General features: G+C 45.7%; 1 protein-coding gene across 8 annotated transcripts in view; it reads right to left on the reverse strand.

The window, feature by feature from the left end:
- Nucleotides 1-16,008, reverse strand: part of LOC140909646 (butyrophilin subfamily 1 member A1-like) — a 52,749-nt gene that overhangs the window by 7,225 nt on the left and 29,516 nt on the right. For all 8 annotated transcript variants that reach the window (XM_073339448.1, XM_073339444.1, XM_073339446.1 and 5 more), the window contains 4 exons: nt 4,600-4,881; nt 3,642-3,758; nt 2,080-2,100; nt 1,432-1,452 (listed from right to left, as the gene is read on the reverse strand). In XM_073339448.1, the coding sequence (XP_073195549.1) occupies nt 1,432-1,452; nt 2,080-2,100; nt 3,642-3,758; nt 4,600-4,881 (441 nt within the window). The remainder of the gene's footprint in view (nt 1-1,431; nt 1,453-2,079; nt 2,101-3,641; nt 3,759-4,599; nt 4,882-16,008) is intronic.

The raw sequence follows: 16,008 nt of genomic DNA on the forward strand, positions 1-16,008 counted from the left end.
GCTCAGCCAATTGCACCTCTATCTGCCAGCCCATGAACTGTTCCTGCTGCTGACAGAGCTGGGTTTGCAGCAGCTGCAGCCGTGCAGTGGGGTCTGCTGCTATAGCTAGGCAGGATCATGAGGTTGTTGCATCAGTAGAAGAGATCTTCCATGATCCCTCATCCCATTAACCACATCATCCAGAGAAAAAGAGACAAACTCTCATTTTCCCCCCTCCTTTGGAGACATTTACATACAATTGCTAACACATTGTCACTGGCCCGAAACGTTTACCTCTCTCGCTCTCCATTTCTGATTTAAAGAAAAAAAAGGGAAAAATATGCAATCTCATGCTGTCAGGTACCTGAGGATAATTCAGACTGTAATTTAATGTAGCTGCGCTGTGATTATTAAAGAGATTGACTGACAGTGTGACATGGATAGACCTCACTCTGGAGGCCAGAATACAATCAATCAGAAGCTACAATATCTTAATGTAGATTTAGTTGTTGCTTTATTTTATGTCTTTGTAAGTAGATGAATTTTGATGCGTTCTTTCAAAATTATGATGAGAGCATCACCCTATGAGCTTGTTTTTCTCTAATTTGTCAAAAAGTGCAAATATGCCCTTCCTTATATCTTGCATACCATTCTGTAGGGCACATTTCAAAGAACATTACAACAAACACAAAACTTCCCCAAACTCTTTTTAAGCCTGAACTCCATGCTGAGCAGAGGTGCCACCAGCCTTCCCACCCCCCAAAAAAAAGTCAAAAAAGAAAGTATTTTAAACTCTCAAACTTTTATAATTGTGGAAATTAAAACTTATGGTTCCACTTTTAAAAATACTAAAAAATAAAACTACTGAAAACCATACTTAGTCACCCAAACAAATTGAACTCTAGCAAGAAGTCAATATAGGAGTAAAGCTTGTGAGTAGAGAACTGAAATCTTGGCACTGGTTCTCCAGCACACTTGTCTCTGATACTAAATGTGATCCTTCAACGTGACCCTGATCTCATTCTGTGTTAGTGCCAGAATGTTATGATCTCAGCTTTGGAATTTATATAGAAATGCTCAAGCTTAACTGGAAACAAATGGTTTTGTGTTGGAATATCCTTGTTTTGTGTAAGTGTAGGGACGTGGGTGTGCATGGAGTTGGCAAGGGTCAATGTTGGTGAGGTGGTGGGAAATGATTGTGGGGGTCATGGCAATGTGGAAAGGCAAGTAAGAGTCATGGGCCAGGATGCGACTCACGAGTGAGAGTGTAGAGGCAGAGTCAGGCAGCTGGCGGAGACCATCTGAAAGTTGAAGGGCAGAGGGAGACTTGGGCAAGGAAGACAGAGGGAGTTGGGGGATGTGTAATGTCAGGTCAGGTGGGTATGTGGATCAGGGAAGTTGCATCCCCCTGTGGAACAAGGTTTATAACAGGGAGAGGGTTATGACACTTACCAAGGTCATCAACGAGTTTCCCTAAAAACAAGAACAGAATGTATTGTAGGTTTCTCAATAGCACATCACATAAATAATTCCATAAGAGTTCGGGCTCAGGGCCTACCTCAGTCCCATAAAAGTCAATGGAAAGACAATTATCCCAAATGGAAAATGCTGTTAACTTTAAGAACTTGAGGCTGTGGTTAAAACAAACCATAAAATAATGTTCTAGTGAAGAAATTTACCAAAACACAAGTTTAAGATGTCAGAAAGGCTGGAAATTCTGCTTCTGATACTGACCTTTTCCCAGCCACTCTGCCCCAGCCACCATCTACATAAAGGTTATGTTATAAACTTAGGAGGATGTGAAAAACACCTTCACCTCATTGACATCCCAGTGAGTGACAGAGTGAAGGGTCACTGTAACGTACACTTGCCTCCACCCTATGCCTGTCCATGTGAGGCAAACTCCTGCCATCCTTGGGGATCTCTGGGGTGCACTGCAGAGACTTGCAGGGTAGGAGCAGGGCGGGCAGCAACTCTGCTTTGCATGTAATAACCACCGAGCTGACCATTCGTTCATCAGAACCCCTAACAGAAGGCACCAGCAACTTGTTCCAAACCTCGAGATGCCCCCCCACTGCAGTTCCCATAGAAGAGCCTTACCTTTCTCTGCAACATGCGCCGCTATGAGAGAAGAGGAGAGACTTGTTAGAAAGGGGGAGAGTCCAGTACAAATGCTGCACGGTCTACAAACCACTGGTTGGCTGGTAATGAACTGTATCAACAGACTTCCACTAGAACCACTCCCACTGACCCCCTTGTATTGTGTCTCACAGGGGCCTGCGCTTGCCTGTCGTAGCGATCCTCCCGCCTGTGGTTAAAGTTCTCCTGTTCAACTGGAACCCAAACCCTGTAACATATTTGTGCAGCCTCCTCAACTGACTTGGGGAATAAAGATCAGCTTGGCTGGATTGGACTGGTTCTGAGCTAGGCCCAACAGCATGAAACTAACCAAATCTCCTCAGCTACCCAGGCTTCAGTCACAGCCCATTTCAATACTCCTGTGGAGAACAGCCTCCTGTGCCTGACTGGGAGCCAGCCCCTGAGAATGGCTATCCACGCTGAACTTGGGAGTACAGAAAAATACAGAATTGCTGGAAAGGAGATAGTGAATCTGTAGCCCCATAGGATTGGGCACCATTGCTTCACCCCTGTGCAGGATAAAGAAAACAGGCTACAAGAGAGGAAATGGGACTGACACTACCAGAGCTAGCAGGCAACTTGTGAGTCTCAGACACTGCAGTGATGAACATCATGGGAAAGCCAATGAGGAAATGAATAGCTCCATATTCAGAGCAGGGTTTGGGTGGTGACTGTCAATAATGCCACGCTGCAGGAAGGGAAATAATAATTGCAGGTGTTATTTTTAAAGTGGTCTCTATTTAGCTAATCATTGGTCCTCTGCCTTAGATCTTGATAAGCTAAAGGAAGGGGGCGGCCACCTTCGTAGACAGGGCCCTGAGAGGCAGGGGTCTGAACCCTAGCCTGGGACTCGCACCACAGCTCAATTCCTGGCTCTACCACAGACTCTGTGTGAGTGAGGGCACGTCACCAAGGGCTTGTCTCCACCTAAAAGTTGGGCTGCTTTAACCTTGCTGCTGTACAATACCTGGCTGTGCTCTCTGCTAAGGGTTCTGAAGTGCACAAAACCAATCAGAGGCATATGTAAGCCCAGAACTCTCATTTCCAAGCCCACTGCAGTGTTCTTAGGCTAAGGGCATTTTGACAGGTGAGCATCTCTCTACTGTGCTGCGCAGGTGCTCTATTAGCACTCTGTTTTTCCAAAGGGAAGGGCTCATCATTTCATATTGTAAATCATGGACATTGGTTTTGGTATTTGGTTTCATCCGTTAGACACTACCTATGGGAATCCAGTGATATGTTTCATGTGGCTCCTTTTTTTATTCATTTATTTCCCAAGATATGGGCAAAAAAGTAATGGAAGACTTCAGATTTCCCTCACAAATTCCACCCGAGGGCCTGTCCTGAACTCCCAGTTTAGGGTAATCTGACTTTTCTTGAGAAATTTAGAGAGGGTGCAAAATGTGGCTTCACATAAAAATGTAGCTGCATCTTTAACTGTGGAGAAGCCACCTCCACTCTCATCTCATTTATATTTTAAAGCAAATCTCTGAGTACACTGTAGTGCCCCCTTATAACTTTACCTTTTGCCTTGTGTTGCTTCCAGAAGAAGTAGCTTGCTGTGAAAGTGAGAAAACCCACAACAACCAGGAGTATGTACACAGCCACCTTCCAGGGGTAGCCTCTCAGGAAGAATGGATCTGTAAGACAAAACCTCATCCTCATTAACTTGGAAACACTGACAGAACAGATGTGTGCGACCTTTGTGGTGATCATGGCATTGTGCCACTGGCTGGAAGCAGAGGTGGTCAGGAATTTTTCAACTAAATTGTTTTGTTTTTTTGGTCAGAAAATGCCACTTCATCATAACCAAATATTTTTACAGGAAAGGGTTCTTGGGTCCAGGATGGGATTTCTGGTCAAAACCACAGAAGGAGTGAAACCCTTGAATATCCACTAGCCTAGTGGCTAGGACACTCACAGAGGATATCCAGGGTCAAATTCCTGCTGATTTGGAGCAGGGATTTGACCTAGCAGACTATTGTGACTCTTCTCTCTCTTGTTTTTAATGAAAACTTTTGAAAAGTGTCAGTTTTGTCCCCATGGGGAAAAGGAATTTGTTTTGAAAACTAGAAAATCTTCATGGGACAGGAAACCATTTCCCTCCCAGCTCCAGTTTGTGAGAGCCCATTCTGGCTGCACAAAGGGGCCTTTTCTACACTACAGAAATTTTCCAAGCCTCCCTCTCCATTGTGAATGCCAATTCAACTCCAGGCATGTTAACTGTGTTAACAATATTAAGACACACTATTAAACACTCCTCCCCCCAAAATTAGCCATGTTTCATTATACTTCATCTGCAGCTTGGAAGGCCGGTTCATGAAGTCTAACCTCCCCTAAATTCACCACACATGGTGTTTAATGAATAGCCTCTGAGCAGCGCTATTCACATGCACGTTGTAAATCCAATATTTAAATTAGCCCTAAACATACCCCCTTTTTGGTGAGTGGCTGAACTGTGTGGCTTTGATGAACACCAACCTGCAATGTAGACCACAGACTCTTTCCATGGGTTGAGGTGGGAGTTCCTGACAGAGCAGGACAGATCCTGAATGGAAGTTTCTGTTGCAATAATGGAAATTTGTGCTTCAAACAGGCCGTTATCACGTTGAGTTATTTTTTCTGTCAGGGATGGTAAGTGCTTCCCACTGAGGTCTCTCCACTGCACCTGGGGCTCCGGGTACCATCCAGCAGACTCACACACCATGTGGATCCCTCCGCTCTGGTAGCTGTCAATAGAGATGCGAGGCGTAGAACCCAGACCTGGAGGGAAATGGAGTGAACCTGTGTGAACCCTACACAAGCATTATGCATCTCTTCAGCCTCGAAGGTAAGCATTTAATTCTTCAGGAGAAGGGAAAAGTGGATCATTGTCCCTCCTGCAGAAGGGCAAGAGCCTTTCGCTGTGTCACTGCTGGGCTCTGGCTGTGAGAAGTGTTTCATTATTGCCTGAGTCCTAAAGCTGGAAGCCTATCTCAATGTGAATAGCATATTTCAGCTCCAGGATAAAATGATAGGCCGTATCATTGAACAGAAAGAGCAGCCCAACTAAACCGGCTGTGAGCTCCAGGAAATAACAATTCCAGTGGCAGGCAGTTGAAGCCAGACAAAATATGGTGCAAATTTTTCACAATGTGTGTACTTAATCACTGGAACAAAGGACATGGTGGATTCTCCATCTCCTGTAGTCCTTCAATCAGAATTGTAAGTCTCTTCCTTAAAAATAAATTAATTAATAAATAATTGCTCTAGCTCACCCATAAGTTACTGGGCTGGATGTAGGAATCACTGGGTGAAATTCTCTGGCCTGTGTCATACAGAGGATCAGATTAGATGATCATAAAAGTGCTTTCTGGCTTTAACATCTATGACTCTATGGAATGTTTGAGGGGCTGAGGATTAGAAACCTTAAGTACCAAGCTGCAGTAGCAGGTGAGCAGTTACTGCACAGACTTAGTACAGAGTAAGGGAGAAGAGCATATATGGCCTGTTGCCTCTCCCCGGCCCCCACTCTCTCTCTCACACACACACACACACATTTGCGACCAGGACTCGTATGACAATTGTCTACAGAGATGACATGCAGAAGCAGATTGAGCCAGTGGTAAAAATTAAGTGCCAGCAGGTTAAGTGTTAACAATCTCAGATCCACGCAGGTGAAGATTTAACAGCAATCAGTGCTGTAATTCTCTACGCATGCCTCAGGCCTGTTTGTTTGAGAAGTTCAGTTATTTATTGGGACAAGTTTAAAGAATGAAGAAAGGGTGATGCAGCAGTATATTGTATTTATAGTCTCTTTAAAATTAGTTGTTTAATCACCAGAAGGCCTCCCATTTTCAGGGGTCTCTCACATGAAGCAGATACATGCACGGGCTGTATGCTGAAAGTTTGTAGGAGCCATCTTGTCATGTCATAACGAGAGCTCTGGTTTAAACTTTATATCCCTGGTCCTGCTCTGTTTCCTGAAGTCTGTAGCACACTCATAAGGAAGATACTCTCAGAAGCCTGACAATGTTAGAAAGCAAGACAAACCTAGTGTAGACACGGTTATACTGGCAAAAATGCAACCATTCCCCGTAAAACTTGATTTGCTCAGTGTGGGTGAAATAAGGTGGTACAAAGTCACTTTGCCAGTATAAGCCACCAGGAACACTTTGCCGGTATAGTGTATGTAGTACAAAGAGGGCCTGAAACATAAGCCCTTGTATCAGAGGCCTGGTGTGAGGCCTGAGGCCTGAACTAAAGTAGTTTTGTTGAAATAAAGCAAAGAAGCAAAGTCGGGTTTTGCCTGCTTGGAAGCAGACAGAATCTGGCAAGAATAGGGCTGATATTGCAGAAACACACATTCCTAAGTAATATTAGGCACAAATATATGCAAGCACATTCCAGAAAGGTGGCACCAGAACACCTCAATAGCAAACACGTTCCCCAAAGAGAACAGGAACACACTGAGCCATCTTAAGGAAAAGGTCAAGATGACAGCATGATGGATAGCAATTTTTTGATCCAACCAACATGTACAAGCTAATGGGTATCTCCTCGATACGTCAATGGGTGGCACCCTAATACGTCAGAGGGTGGCACCGTGGTACATACTGAGTAAAGTGTAACTTGTTTGTCTCTGTGTATAAAGATGTATCTCAGAAGGCGTGTCTTTGTCTGGCCAAGGGGAGAATGGAAAGTCCCGCCATTCACTGAGCTGGTCCATTTTCACGGGCATACATGTGTTAGTGCATTAGCACCATGTCTCGTCAGCAATAAACCTGACCAAGTATCTTTGCTGAAAACTGAGTCTGTAGATTTATTGGGTGGTTCAATCAAAGTCTGCTGTCTCTGCTACCTGCGCAGAGCTGAAAGAACACACACACAGCCAAGTATCTCTCAACATCTGACGACAGTGTACTCTGGGAACAAACTCCTCGGGTAGACCTGGGCTGTGGCACCATGGGCTGCTGCAGGTTTTAGTGACTAAGTTGCTAAACATGGGCCTTGTGAAGCAGCAGTGATTTCACACAAGGTGTAAGTTTAAAACCATCTAGTTAAACAAATATGGAACTGATTTTTCCATAAGAAAGGCCTTTTAGAATATAGAATATCATAGAATATCAGGGTTGGAAGGGACCTCAGGAGGTCATCTAGTCCAACCCCCTGCTCAAAGCAGGACCGATCCCCAATTAAATCATCCCAGCCAGGGCTTTGTCAAGCCTGACCTTAAAAACCTCTAAGGAAGGAGATTCCACCACCTCCCTAGGTAACCCATTCCAGTACTTCACCACCCTCCTAAGTGAAAAAGTTTTTCCTAATATCCAACTGTAGCGGGGTACTCACCCCGCTCCAGCCCTGAAGGGGTTAAAACAGCCCCGGGAGAGGGCTTCCCTGGGGAGCCAATAGTAAAAGCAGCCCTGGAGAGGGCTGTGGCTGAGAACAGCGAGGCTGATTGGGGGAAGCAGCCACAGCTGGGGCCATGCCCCAATCAGGGCCCAGCTGGCCCTTATAAGAGGGCTGTGGGCCAGAAGTTGGAGGAGTCTCACTCTAGCCCTGGAGTGGGAAGGGCTAGCTGCCTGGAAGTAAGATATCTGAGGTGGAGCAGTGCTGGGGAACGGCAAAGGAGCTGAGGAGCTCCAGCCTGGCAACTCTCCAGGCTGAGGCCTTGTTGCAGGCCTACAAAAGGTACTGGGGCTACAGAGGTGCAAGCCTGGGATTAGGCAGAGGCAGCAGGTCCTAACCCCTTGCCAATGATGAGTGGCCATTACAGTCTGCCCCAGTGAGTGGGGGCTAGTTGATGACTGGCAGTCACCACTGAGGCAACGTGGGGATAGAGCACTGGAGATTCCCTGGGATGGGATACCCAGACTGCAGGGGTACTGCTGGGGCAGCACCCCAAGGTAAAGGGGCACTGGGGTCTGGGAGGGACACAGTGGCAAGTGAGACATCAGCCTGCAGAGGGCACTCTGTAAACTGGAAAAGAGCTAATTCCCAGATGACCAGCAGGAGGTGCTGTGCCGGTGAGTCTCACCCTCACTACACCAACCTAAATCTCCCCCACTGCAACTTGAGACCATTACTCCTCATTCTGTCATCGGCTACCACTGAGAACAGCCTAGATCCATCTTCTTTGGAACCCCCTTTCAAGTAGTTGAAAGCAGCTATCAAATCCTGCCTCATTCTTCTCTTCTGCAGACTAAATAACCCCAGTTCCCTCAGCCTCTCCTCAGAGGTCATGTGCTCCAGCCCGCTAATCATTTTTGTTGCCCTCTGCTGGACTCTCTCCAATTTATCCACATCCTTCTTGTAGTGTGGGGCCCAAAACTGGACACAGTACTCCAGATGAGGCCTCACCAATGCCGAATAGAGGGGAATGATTACGTCCCTCGATCTGCCAGCAACGCTCCTACTTATACATCTCAAAATGCTGTCAGCCTTCTTGGCATCAAGGGCACACTGTTGACTCATATCCAGCTTCTCATCCACTGTAACCCCTAGGTCCTTTTCTGCAGAATTGCTGCCTAGCCACTCAGTCCCTAGTCTGTAGCAGTGCATGGGATTCTTCCATCCTAAGTGCAGGACTCTGCACTTGTCCTTTTGAACCTCATCAGATTTCTTTTGGCCCAATCCTCCAATTTGTCTAGGTCCCTCTGTATCTTATTCCTACCCTCCAGCGTATTTACCACTGCTCCCAGTTTAGTGTCATCTGCAAACTTGCTGAGGGTGCAATCCACGCCATCCTCCAGATCATTAATGAAGATATTGAACAAAACCAGCCCCAGGATCGACCCTTGGGGCACTCCACTTGATACCAGCTGCCAACTAGACGTGGAGCCATTGATCACTACCCGTTGAGCCCGACAATCTAGCCAGCTTTCTATCCACCTTATAGTCCATTCATCCAGCCCATACTTCTTTAACTTGCTGGCAAGAATACTGTGGGAGACTGCATCAAAAGCTTTGCTAAAGTCAAGGAAAAACACGTCCACTGCTTTCCTCTCATCCATAGAGCCAGTTATCTCGTCATAGAAAGCAATTAGGTTAGTCAGGCATGACTTGACCTTGGTGAATCCATGGTGACTGTTCCTGATCACTTTCCTCTCCTTGAAGTGCTTCAAAATTGATTCCTTGAGGACGTGCTCCATGACTTTTCCAGGGACTGAGGTTTTTCCAGGGACTTCTGTTTTGTTTGTTTTTAACTCGGTTTGGAACAGGTTTAATTAAACCAGTGATAGCTGCCTTTAAACAAGAGATCTCAAAGTCCCATCCTGCGGGCCAGGGCCATCCCTAGACATTTTTGTGCCCTACATAGCCCCCCTGTGGGGAGGGCTGGCCCCAGACCTCCGCAGGAAGAGGAGGGGGGCGTCCCCAGGCCTCCACAGGGGGGCTGGTCCCAGGCCTCTGTGGGGGTGCAGGAGGAGGCTTGGAGGGCAAGGGGGAAATCACCCCCTAGCATGAGTCAGTGGAGCGGAGCGGGTTGGGGCTGGCTCACTCCACTTCCCTGCTGCCCTGTGAGTGCAGGACACGCCTGACCCCTGCTGCAGTCCCCTGGGATGTAGCTCAGGGGAAGGGGTGGAGTGGGGGTGGGGCAGGGGCTTTGGGGAAAAGGCGGGGTGGGGGCGGAGCCAGGGCAGGGGCTTTGGGAAAGGGGCGGAGCAGGGGCAGCTTTCCTGGCTGGCTCAGCAGGCCGGGGGATTGACCTAATTTGGTGCCCCAAATTTCCTGGTGCCCTACGCAGCTGCACAGTTTGTGTATGGCTAAGGATGGCCCTGCCACTGGCCATCTGCAGCCCTAGAACCTCCCCACTGCGGCCCATGGAGGAGAGACGCATGCAGACACGCTGCCGGCAATGTCTGCTGCAGGCGTCGCCCCCTGTCGCTCGCTTCCCCCCCCCCGCAGCTCCCATTGGCTGGGGGAGAGGGACAGAGATACCATCACTAGTCGCTGGGCAGAGTGAGCCATGGAGGCAGCATCACTTTTTTCCACAATGAATATAAACAAGTCTAAATACCGAACACAACTATCTGACGCGCACCTTGATGCAATCCTGAAGGTTTCAACTGCTCAGTCACTGAGGCCAAACATCAACAAACTGACAGAACTGAAGCATTGCCCGGTGTCTGGCAAACACTAAAAACTCTCTGGCAGGCGAATAATTGTATAAAGTTATATGACAGTTTTATTATTTCTAAGAAATTTGAAATAAAGAACACACTATAAACACTTTCTTTTCTGAACACCATCTTCAGTGACATTATTGGCCCGCTGGGAGGATTTGAGGACTGGCACCGGCCCTGAGGTAAATTGAGTTTGAAACCCCTGCTTTAAATGGATATAGGAGCGTCCACACAGGAGTTTGCACTCATCTAAATAAACTGGATTAAAAACCAATTTAATTCCAACTGATAAAACTTTCCCATACTGTGAAGGCCAGAGGCTCTAAGGCCTGGTCTACACTTAAAATGTAGATTGACACAGCTGTGTCACTCAGGGGTGTGAAGAATTACAATAGAGTGCTTCTATTGCTAGCTCCTGTTGCTTGGGAAGGTGGATTACCTACAGCAATGGGAAAACCCTGCCATTGCTTTAGTCTAGGTCTGCATTCTGGGGTTGCAGCGGCATAGCTGGGGTGCCATGGCTGTGCCACTGTAGCCCACATAGTGTAGGAGAGCCCTAAGTCACATTTTGGCAGCCTCATTGTGAAGAGGCACCAGGAGCTGCTTGGCAGCTCTGCCTGGGGAGCTCATGGTGTATTTATTGCCTCAGTGAATATTCTCTCACTGTGCTGAGCAGTGGAAGCTGAGACCAAAAGGGTGAAATCCAACAAGGTTTATTAAGAGAACAATGAAGCAACACCCATACTTACAATTCCTGTTTCCTGTTGGTTTCTAAATAAAGACTACAGCTCCCAGCAATCAATGCTGGATCTAGCAACACCACATATCCCTTGTCTTAGAACAAACTCAATCTTACAGCAGTAATAATAATCCAATAACCTGCTACTATAATAATAAACAAATTATGTAATTAACAAATAAACAATAACTAAGAAGTAGTTATGTAACTGTAATTAGAATTCAAGTTATAATAGAAGACTGTTCCTTTAATAATTACAGAACACAGTCTCTAGCCAATACAGTTGGCTGTCAGACTCTAACAGCATATTCATCAGGCCCAATATCCTGTCAGTTATCCTGTATTGTCAGCAGCAAAGTAAAATAATTGGGGCTAATTAGGTAGTATGAACATTGCACTTTGTCTTAGTAAGCAGGGACAAGATGAACAGTGCTCCAGCCTGACCATCTGACAGCTTGTAAGTGTGAGGTCCTTGTGACGGGGTCCCTGGGGTGCAACATGGACTGTGGGACCACTGAGCCTTCTGTCCCTCCAACACAGGGTGCCCCTCACACTGTGATGCTGTGTCAAGCCACAAACCCCTGGCAGGCACTACACTTACACAGCCATCCATAGACAGCAACACACCCAGCTGAGTTACATGAACGCTTCTCCCAGTCACTCATGAACCGACAATAGAGAGGCCCCAGCCAATTCCCCCCAGCTCCACAGCCATGCACACCATGTACCGTCTTGCCCTGGTCAGAAGCCTAACCAGTATAAGTTCATTATCCAAACTGCCCCTTCTTTGATGTAAACTGAGCTGAGATTTCCCAAGCACTTCTACCAAACCACACTGTTTGAGGTAAAATATAAACTATAGAAAGATAGATTTTAAGTCATTATAGGTAGCAAGCGTAGAGATCAAAGTTGGTTACCTAAGAAATAAAAGTAAATTCACAATCTGAGTTCTATAAACTAGACAGGATTTCAATCAAGCAGTGTCTCACCCTGACAAATAGTATAGTTCCTCAATACACAGACTGGGACTCTTCTTCCAGCCTGGAACTGCCCACCACGTACAAAGTCTTTGTCCTCCAAACCTGTTTCCAGGTGTTGAGTTGTGGGGGGAGTGAGGTCAGGTGATGATGTCACTTCCCCTCTTTTACAGTTTCTTCCAGCTTGCTGGAAAAATCCTTTGCTGTGGTGTGGGGATCAGGTAGTCTCCATTGGTCAAGCAGTCTCCATTATCTACATGTTCTCTCTGAGAAGTTTCCATTGTATACAGTTTCTGAGATCCCTTCCTGGATGGGTGTTGATGAGCCAATAACCACTGTCTGCCTCCTCCATTGTTGCACCTGAAAGGTTGGTTGTTGGTGTTCCCAACCTCACAACATATTTCAGTAACACATACATAGCAAAACTTCATAACTTCTCACACCATGATAGCACATACAGTCCAACAGGATATTAATGTTCAACAGATCAAGACTTTTAAAATGATACCTCTCAGGGCAGACTGTACAAAACATATCATAATTATATGACAGTGATGAATATGGGAGGTCCAGGGTGCTACTCTGAGGTACAGAGTGTCAGTCCTTTTTAGAAACAATTTTCGGTTGAGAAGTGAACCTGGGTTCTCCTTTTCCTAACATTTGAGGTTTTCATACTTTTATAAATAAACCACATTTGAATTTCAATTCCCTGGCCCCACAACATTTATCTGCATCTTTTATTTTTGTAGTTTCCACTGAACTTTTTGTCGGATATCCGGCAGCAATGATATATGAGATATAGGCCGGTGTAATCCAGCAGTGTTTAATTTAGTATGCACCTCTCTACCGTGCAATAATTCAGCAGGTGACTTTTGCATTGTGGCATGGCGTGTAGCCCTGTAGATTTATAAGTAATTGTTATGAAGGTTGTCCACACTTTCCTTTCCAGCACAGCTGTCTGCAGACTGTCTTTCAAACTTCTATGGAATTGTTCAATTTCTCCATCAATTTGAGGGTAATACATGATGATTTTCTACATCTAAAGTTAAAGTGTCATAGAATCATAGAAGATTAGAGTTGGAAGAGACTTCAGGAGGTCATCTAGTCCAACCCCCTGCTCAAAGCAGGACCAACCCCAACTAAATCATCCCAGCCAGGGCTTTCTCAATTCAGGCTTTAAAAACCTCTAAGGATGGAAATTCCAACACTTCCCTAGGTAACCCATTCCAGTGCTTCACCACCCTCCTAGTGAAATCATTTTTCCTAATATCCAACCTAAACCTCCCCCACTGCAACTTGAGACCGTTACTCCTTGTTTTGTCATCTGCCACCACTGAGAACAGCTAAGCTCCATCTTATTTGGAACCCTCCTTCAGGTAGTTGAAGGCTGCTATCAAATCCCCCCTCACTCTTCTCTTCTGCAGACTAAATAACCGCAGTTCCCTCAACCTCTCCTCATAAGTCATGTGCCCCAGCCACTAATCATTTTTGTTGCATGCCACTGTACTCTCTTCAATTTGTCCACATCCCTTCTGTAGTGGGGGAGCCCAAAACTGGATACAATACTCCAGATGTGGCCTCACCAGTGCTGAATACAGGGGAATAATCATGTCCCTCAATCTGCTGGTAATGTTTCTACTTATGCAGCCCAGTATGCCTCCTTCTTGGCAACAAGGGCACACAGTTGACCCATATCCAGCTTCTCGTCCACTGTAATCCCCAGGTCCTTTTCTGCAGAACTGCTGCTTAGCCAGTTGGTCCCCAGCTCTAGCGGTGCATGGGATTCTTCCGTCCTAAGTGCAGGACTCTGCACTTGTCCTTGTTGAACCTCATCAGTTTTCTTTTGGCCCAATCCTCCAATTTATCTAGGTCACTCTGGACCCTATCTCTACCCTCCAGCATATCTACCTCTCCCACCAGCTTAGTGTCATCCACGAACTTGCTGAGGGTGCAATCCATCCCATCATCCAGATCATTAATGAAGGTGTTGAACAAAACTGGCCCCAGGACCGACCCCTAGGGCACGCCGCTTGTTGCTGGCTACCAACTAGACATCGAGCCATAGCTCACTACCCGATGAGCCTGATGATCTAGCCAGCGTTCTGTCCACCTTATAGTCCATTCATCCAATCCATACTTCTTTAACTTGCTGGCAAGAATACTGTGGGAGACCGTATCAAAAGCTTTGCTAAAGTCAAGGTATATCATGTCCACCACTTTCCCCATATCCACAGAGCCAGTTATGTTCCCTTCTGCCAGAAAGGTTTCAAATTCCAGTGAGGAAAATTGAGTTCCATTGCCCAACACAAATTTTTCGGGTTCCCTTCCCTGCTACAGTCGACACGAACTTGATGAGTGTAGCAGAGGTGACATATAATAATAATGGACATATAATATCAATGGCAAGCTTTTCCCATGCGGCATCTGGAAGAAGAACAGCCTGAAATGGTGCCACATGCATTACCACCATCTTGTCGTGTAACTGGCTAGTAATGCTTGTTTTTACAGCTGCTTCAACCTGAGCATGCATTCTCGGCCCCAATACAGGTCAGATAGACACAGTTTCATTCTTTCAGCCTCTTGATGTGTATCATGTGCCAGATGTATGAATTTTGTCTACAGTGTGTCTAGTATAATCAACCAGTCAGTACCTCATAATACCCATCCATCTTGTACAAAAATTTTTTGAGTACTCTACAGTAAAGTGGCAAAGCTAGATCAAGCATTTGGGGTTGTGTGGCCATTTTGTTATGAGCTGTTCCTGCAGTCTTTGTTGAATGGGGCATGCTAAGCAAGCAGCTTTGAATTATTCTTGTGTAACAGCTGTGGGGGTGCCTGCTATAAGTGCAACTATATTGTCATCATCTGTCTGTTCGTCAGGTGAAGGCAAGGGCAGGCAGGACAAACAATCAGCCATCACATTTTGAATTCCAGCCTTTATTCTGTGACATACATGAAAGACAGTAGTCTTGCTGACCATCTAGCAATTTTGCCTCCCACTCATCCAAATCCTTTAGAAGTTAACAGTGTCATCAAAGAGCTATGATCTGTATGCCACTTGAAAGTCTGGCCCCAGAGCTAAGTTCTCCATTTTTCCACAGTAAGCAAGTGCTTTCTTTTCAACAGATGAATACTTCCTATCAGCTTCTGTAAGTGTTCAAATGCAACAGTCTCCTCCATGTTGTCATCATGGATTTGAGTAAGTGTTGCTCCCAGTCCATAGTCTGAGGCAGGGTCAAACAATGCAAGTGCTGGACTATTTTCAATCAAATCTTTCACTGTTTCAAAACAACTCATGCAACAGTCATCCAGGCCAAGCTTGAGATTCCCTGGTGTATGTCTGTAATGATGATTGAAGTGTTGTTCAGAATAAACTTGGCATACCATGACGTAAAAGCTAAGAAAGCATGTAAGATTTATGTGTCTTGGAGGTGGTGCTTTTATAACCACCATGACATGGTCCAGGTCAGGTTTCAGTCCAGTTTCCAAAATTATGTGCCCCAGAAATAACAACTCTGTTTGTCAGAATTGGCATTTGGCCAAATTCAGTTTCAGCCCTGCTGTTTTGATGTGGTGTAGTACTGCATGGAAATGTTTTTCATGTTCCCCACAAGTCTTCTCAAACACAATAATTTCATCCAAATAATACTGGACTCCAGGCTGATTCTTCAGAATCACTGACATCTTTCTTTGGAAAGTGCTGGGTGCCAATACAAGTCTGTATGGTGCACGTTTCAAATGGAACAGATCCTCAAGCATAATAAATGCTGGGAGATCTCTCTGTCCTCCTGTAGTATAACTTGGTGATATGCATTCTGTAGATCGAGAGTAGAAAATATCTTTGTGCCACAAAGATCCACCAATGCTGCTTCTATGTGTGAGTGGATAGCTGTCAATCATAATGGCTTTATTAGCCTCCCTTAAGTCTATGCTAAGACAAATACCTCCAGTCTTTCTTTTTGTCACCACTATTGGTGAGACCCATTCAGATGATGCAATCTCTTCAATAACACCATTCTGTACTGATTTTTTAACCTCTTCTGCTACAGCATCCCTGACTGAGAATGGTAGA

This window comes from Lepidochelys kempii, chromosome 3 (genome assembly GCF_965140265.1).
Source record: "Lepidochelys kempii isolate rLepKem1 chromosome 3, rLepKem1.hap2, whole genome shotgun sequence".
In the NCBI taxonomy this organism is placed as follows: Eukaryota; Metazoa; Chordata; order Testudines; family Cheloniidae; genus Lepidochelys; species Lepidochelys kempii.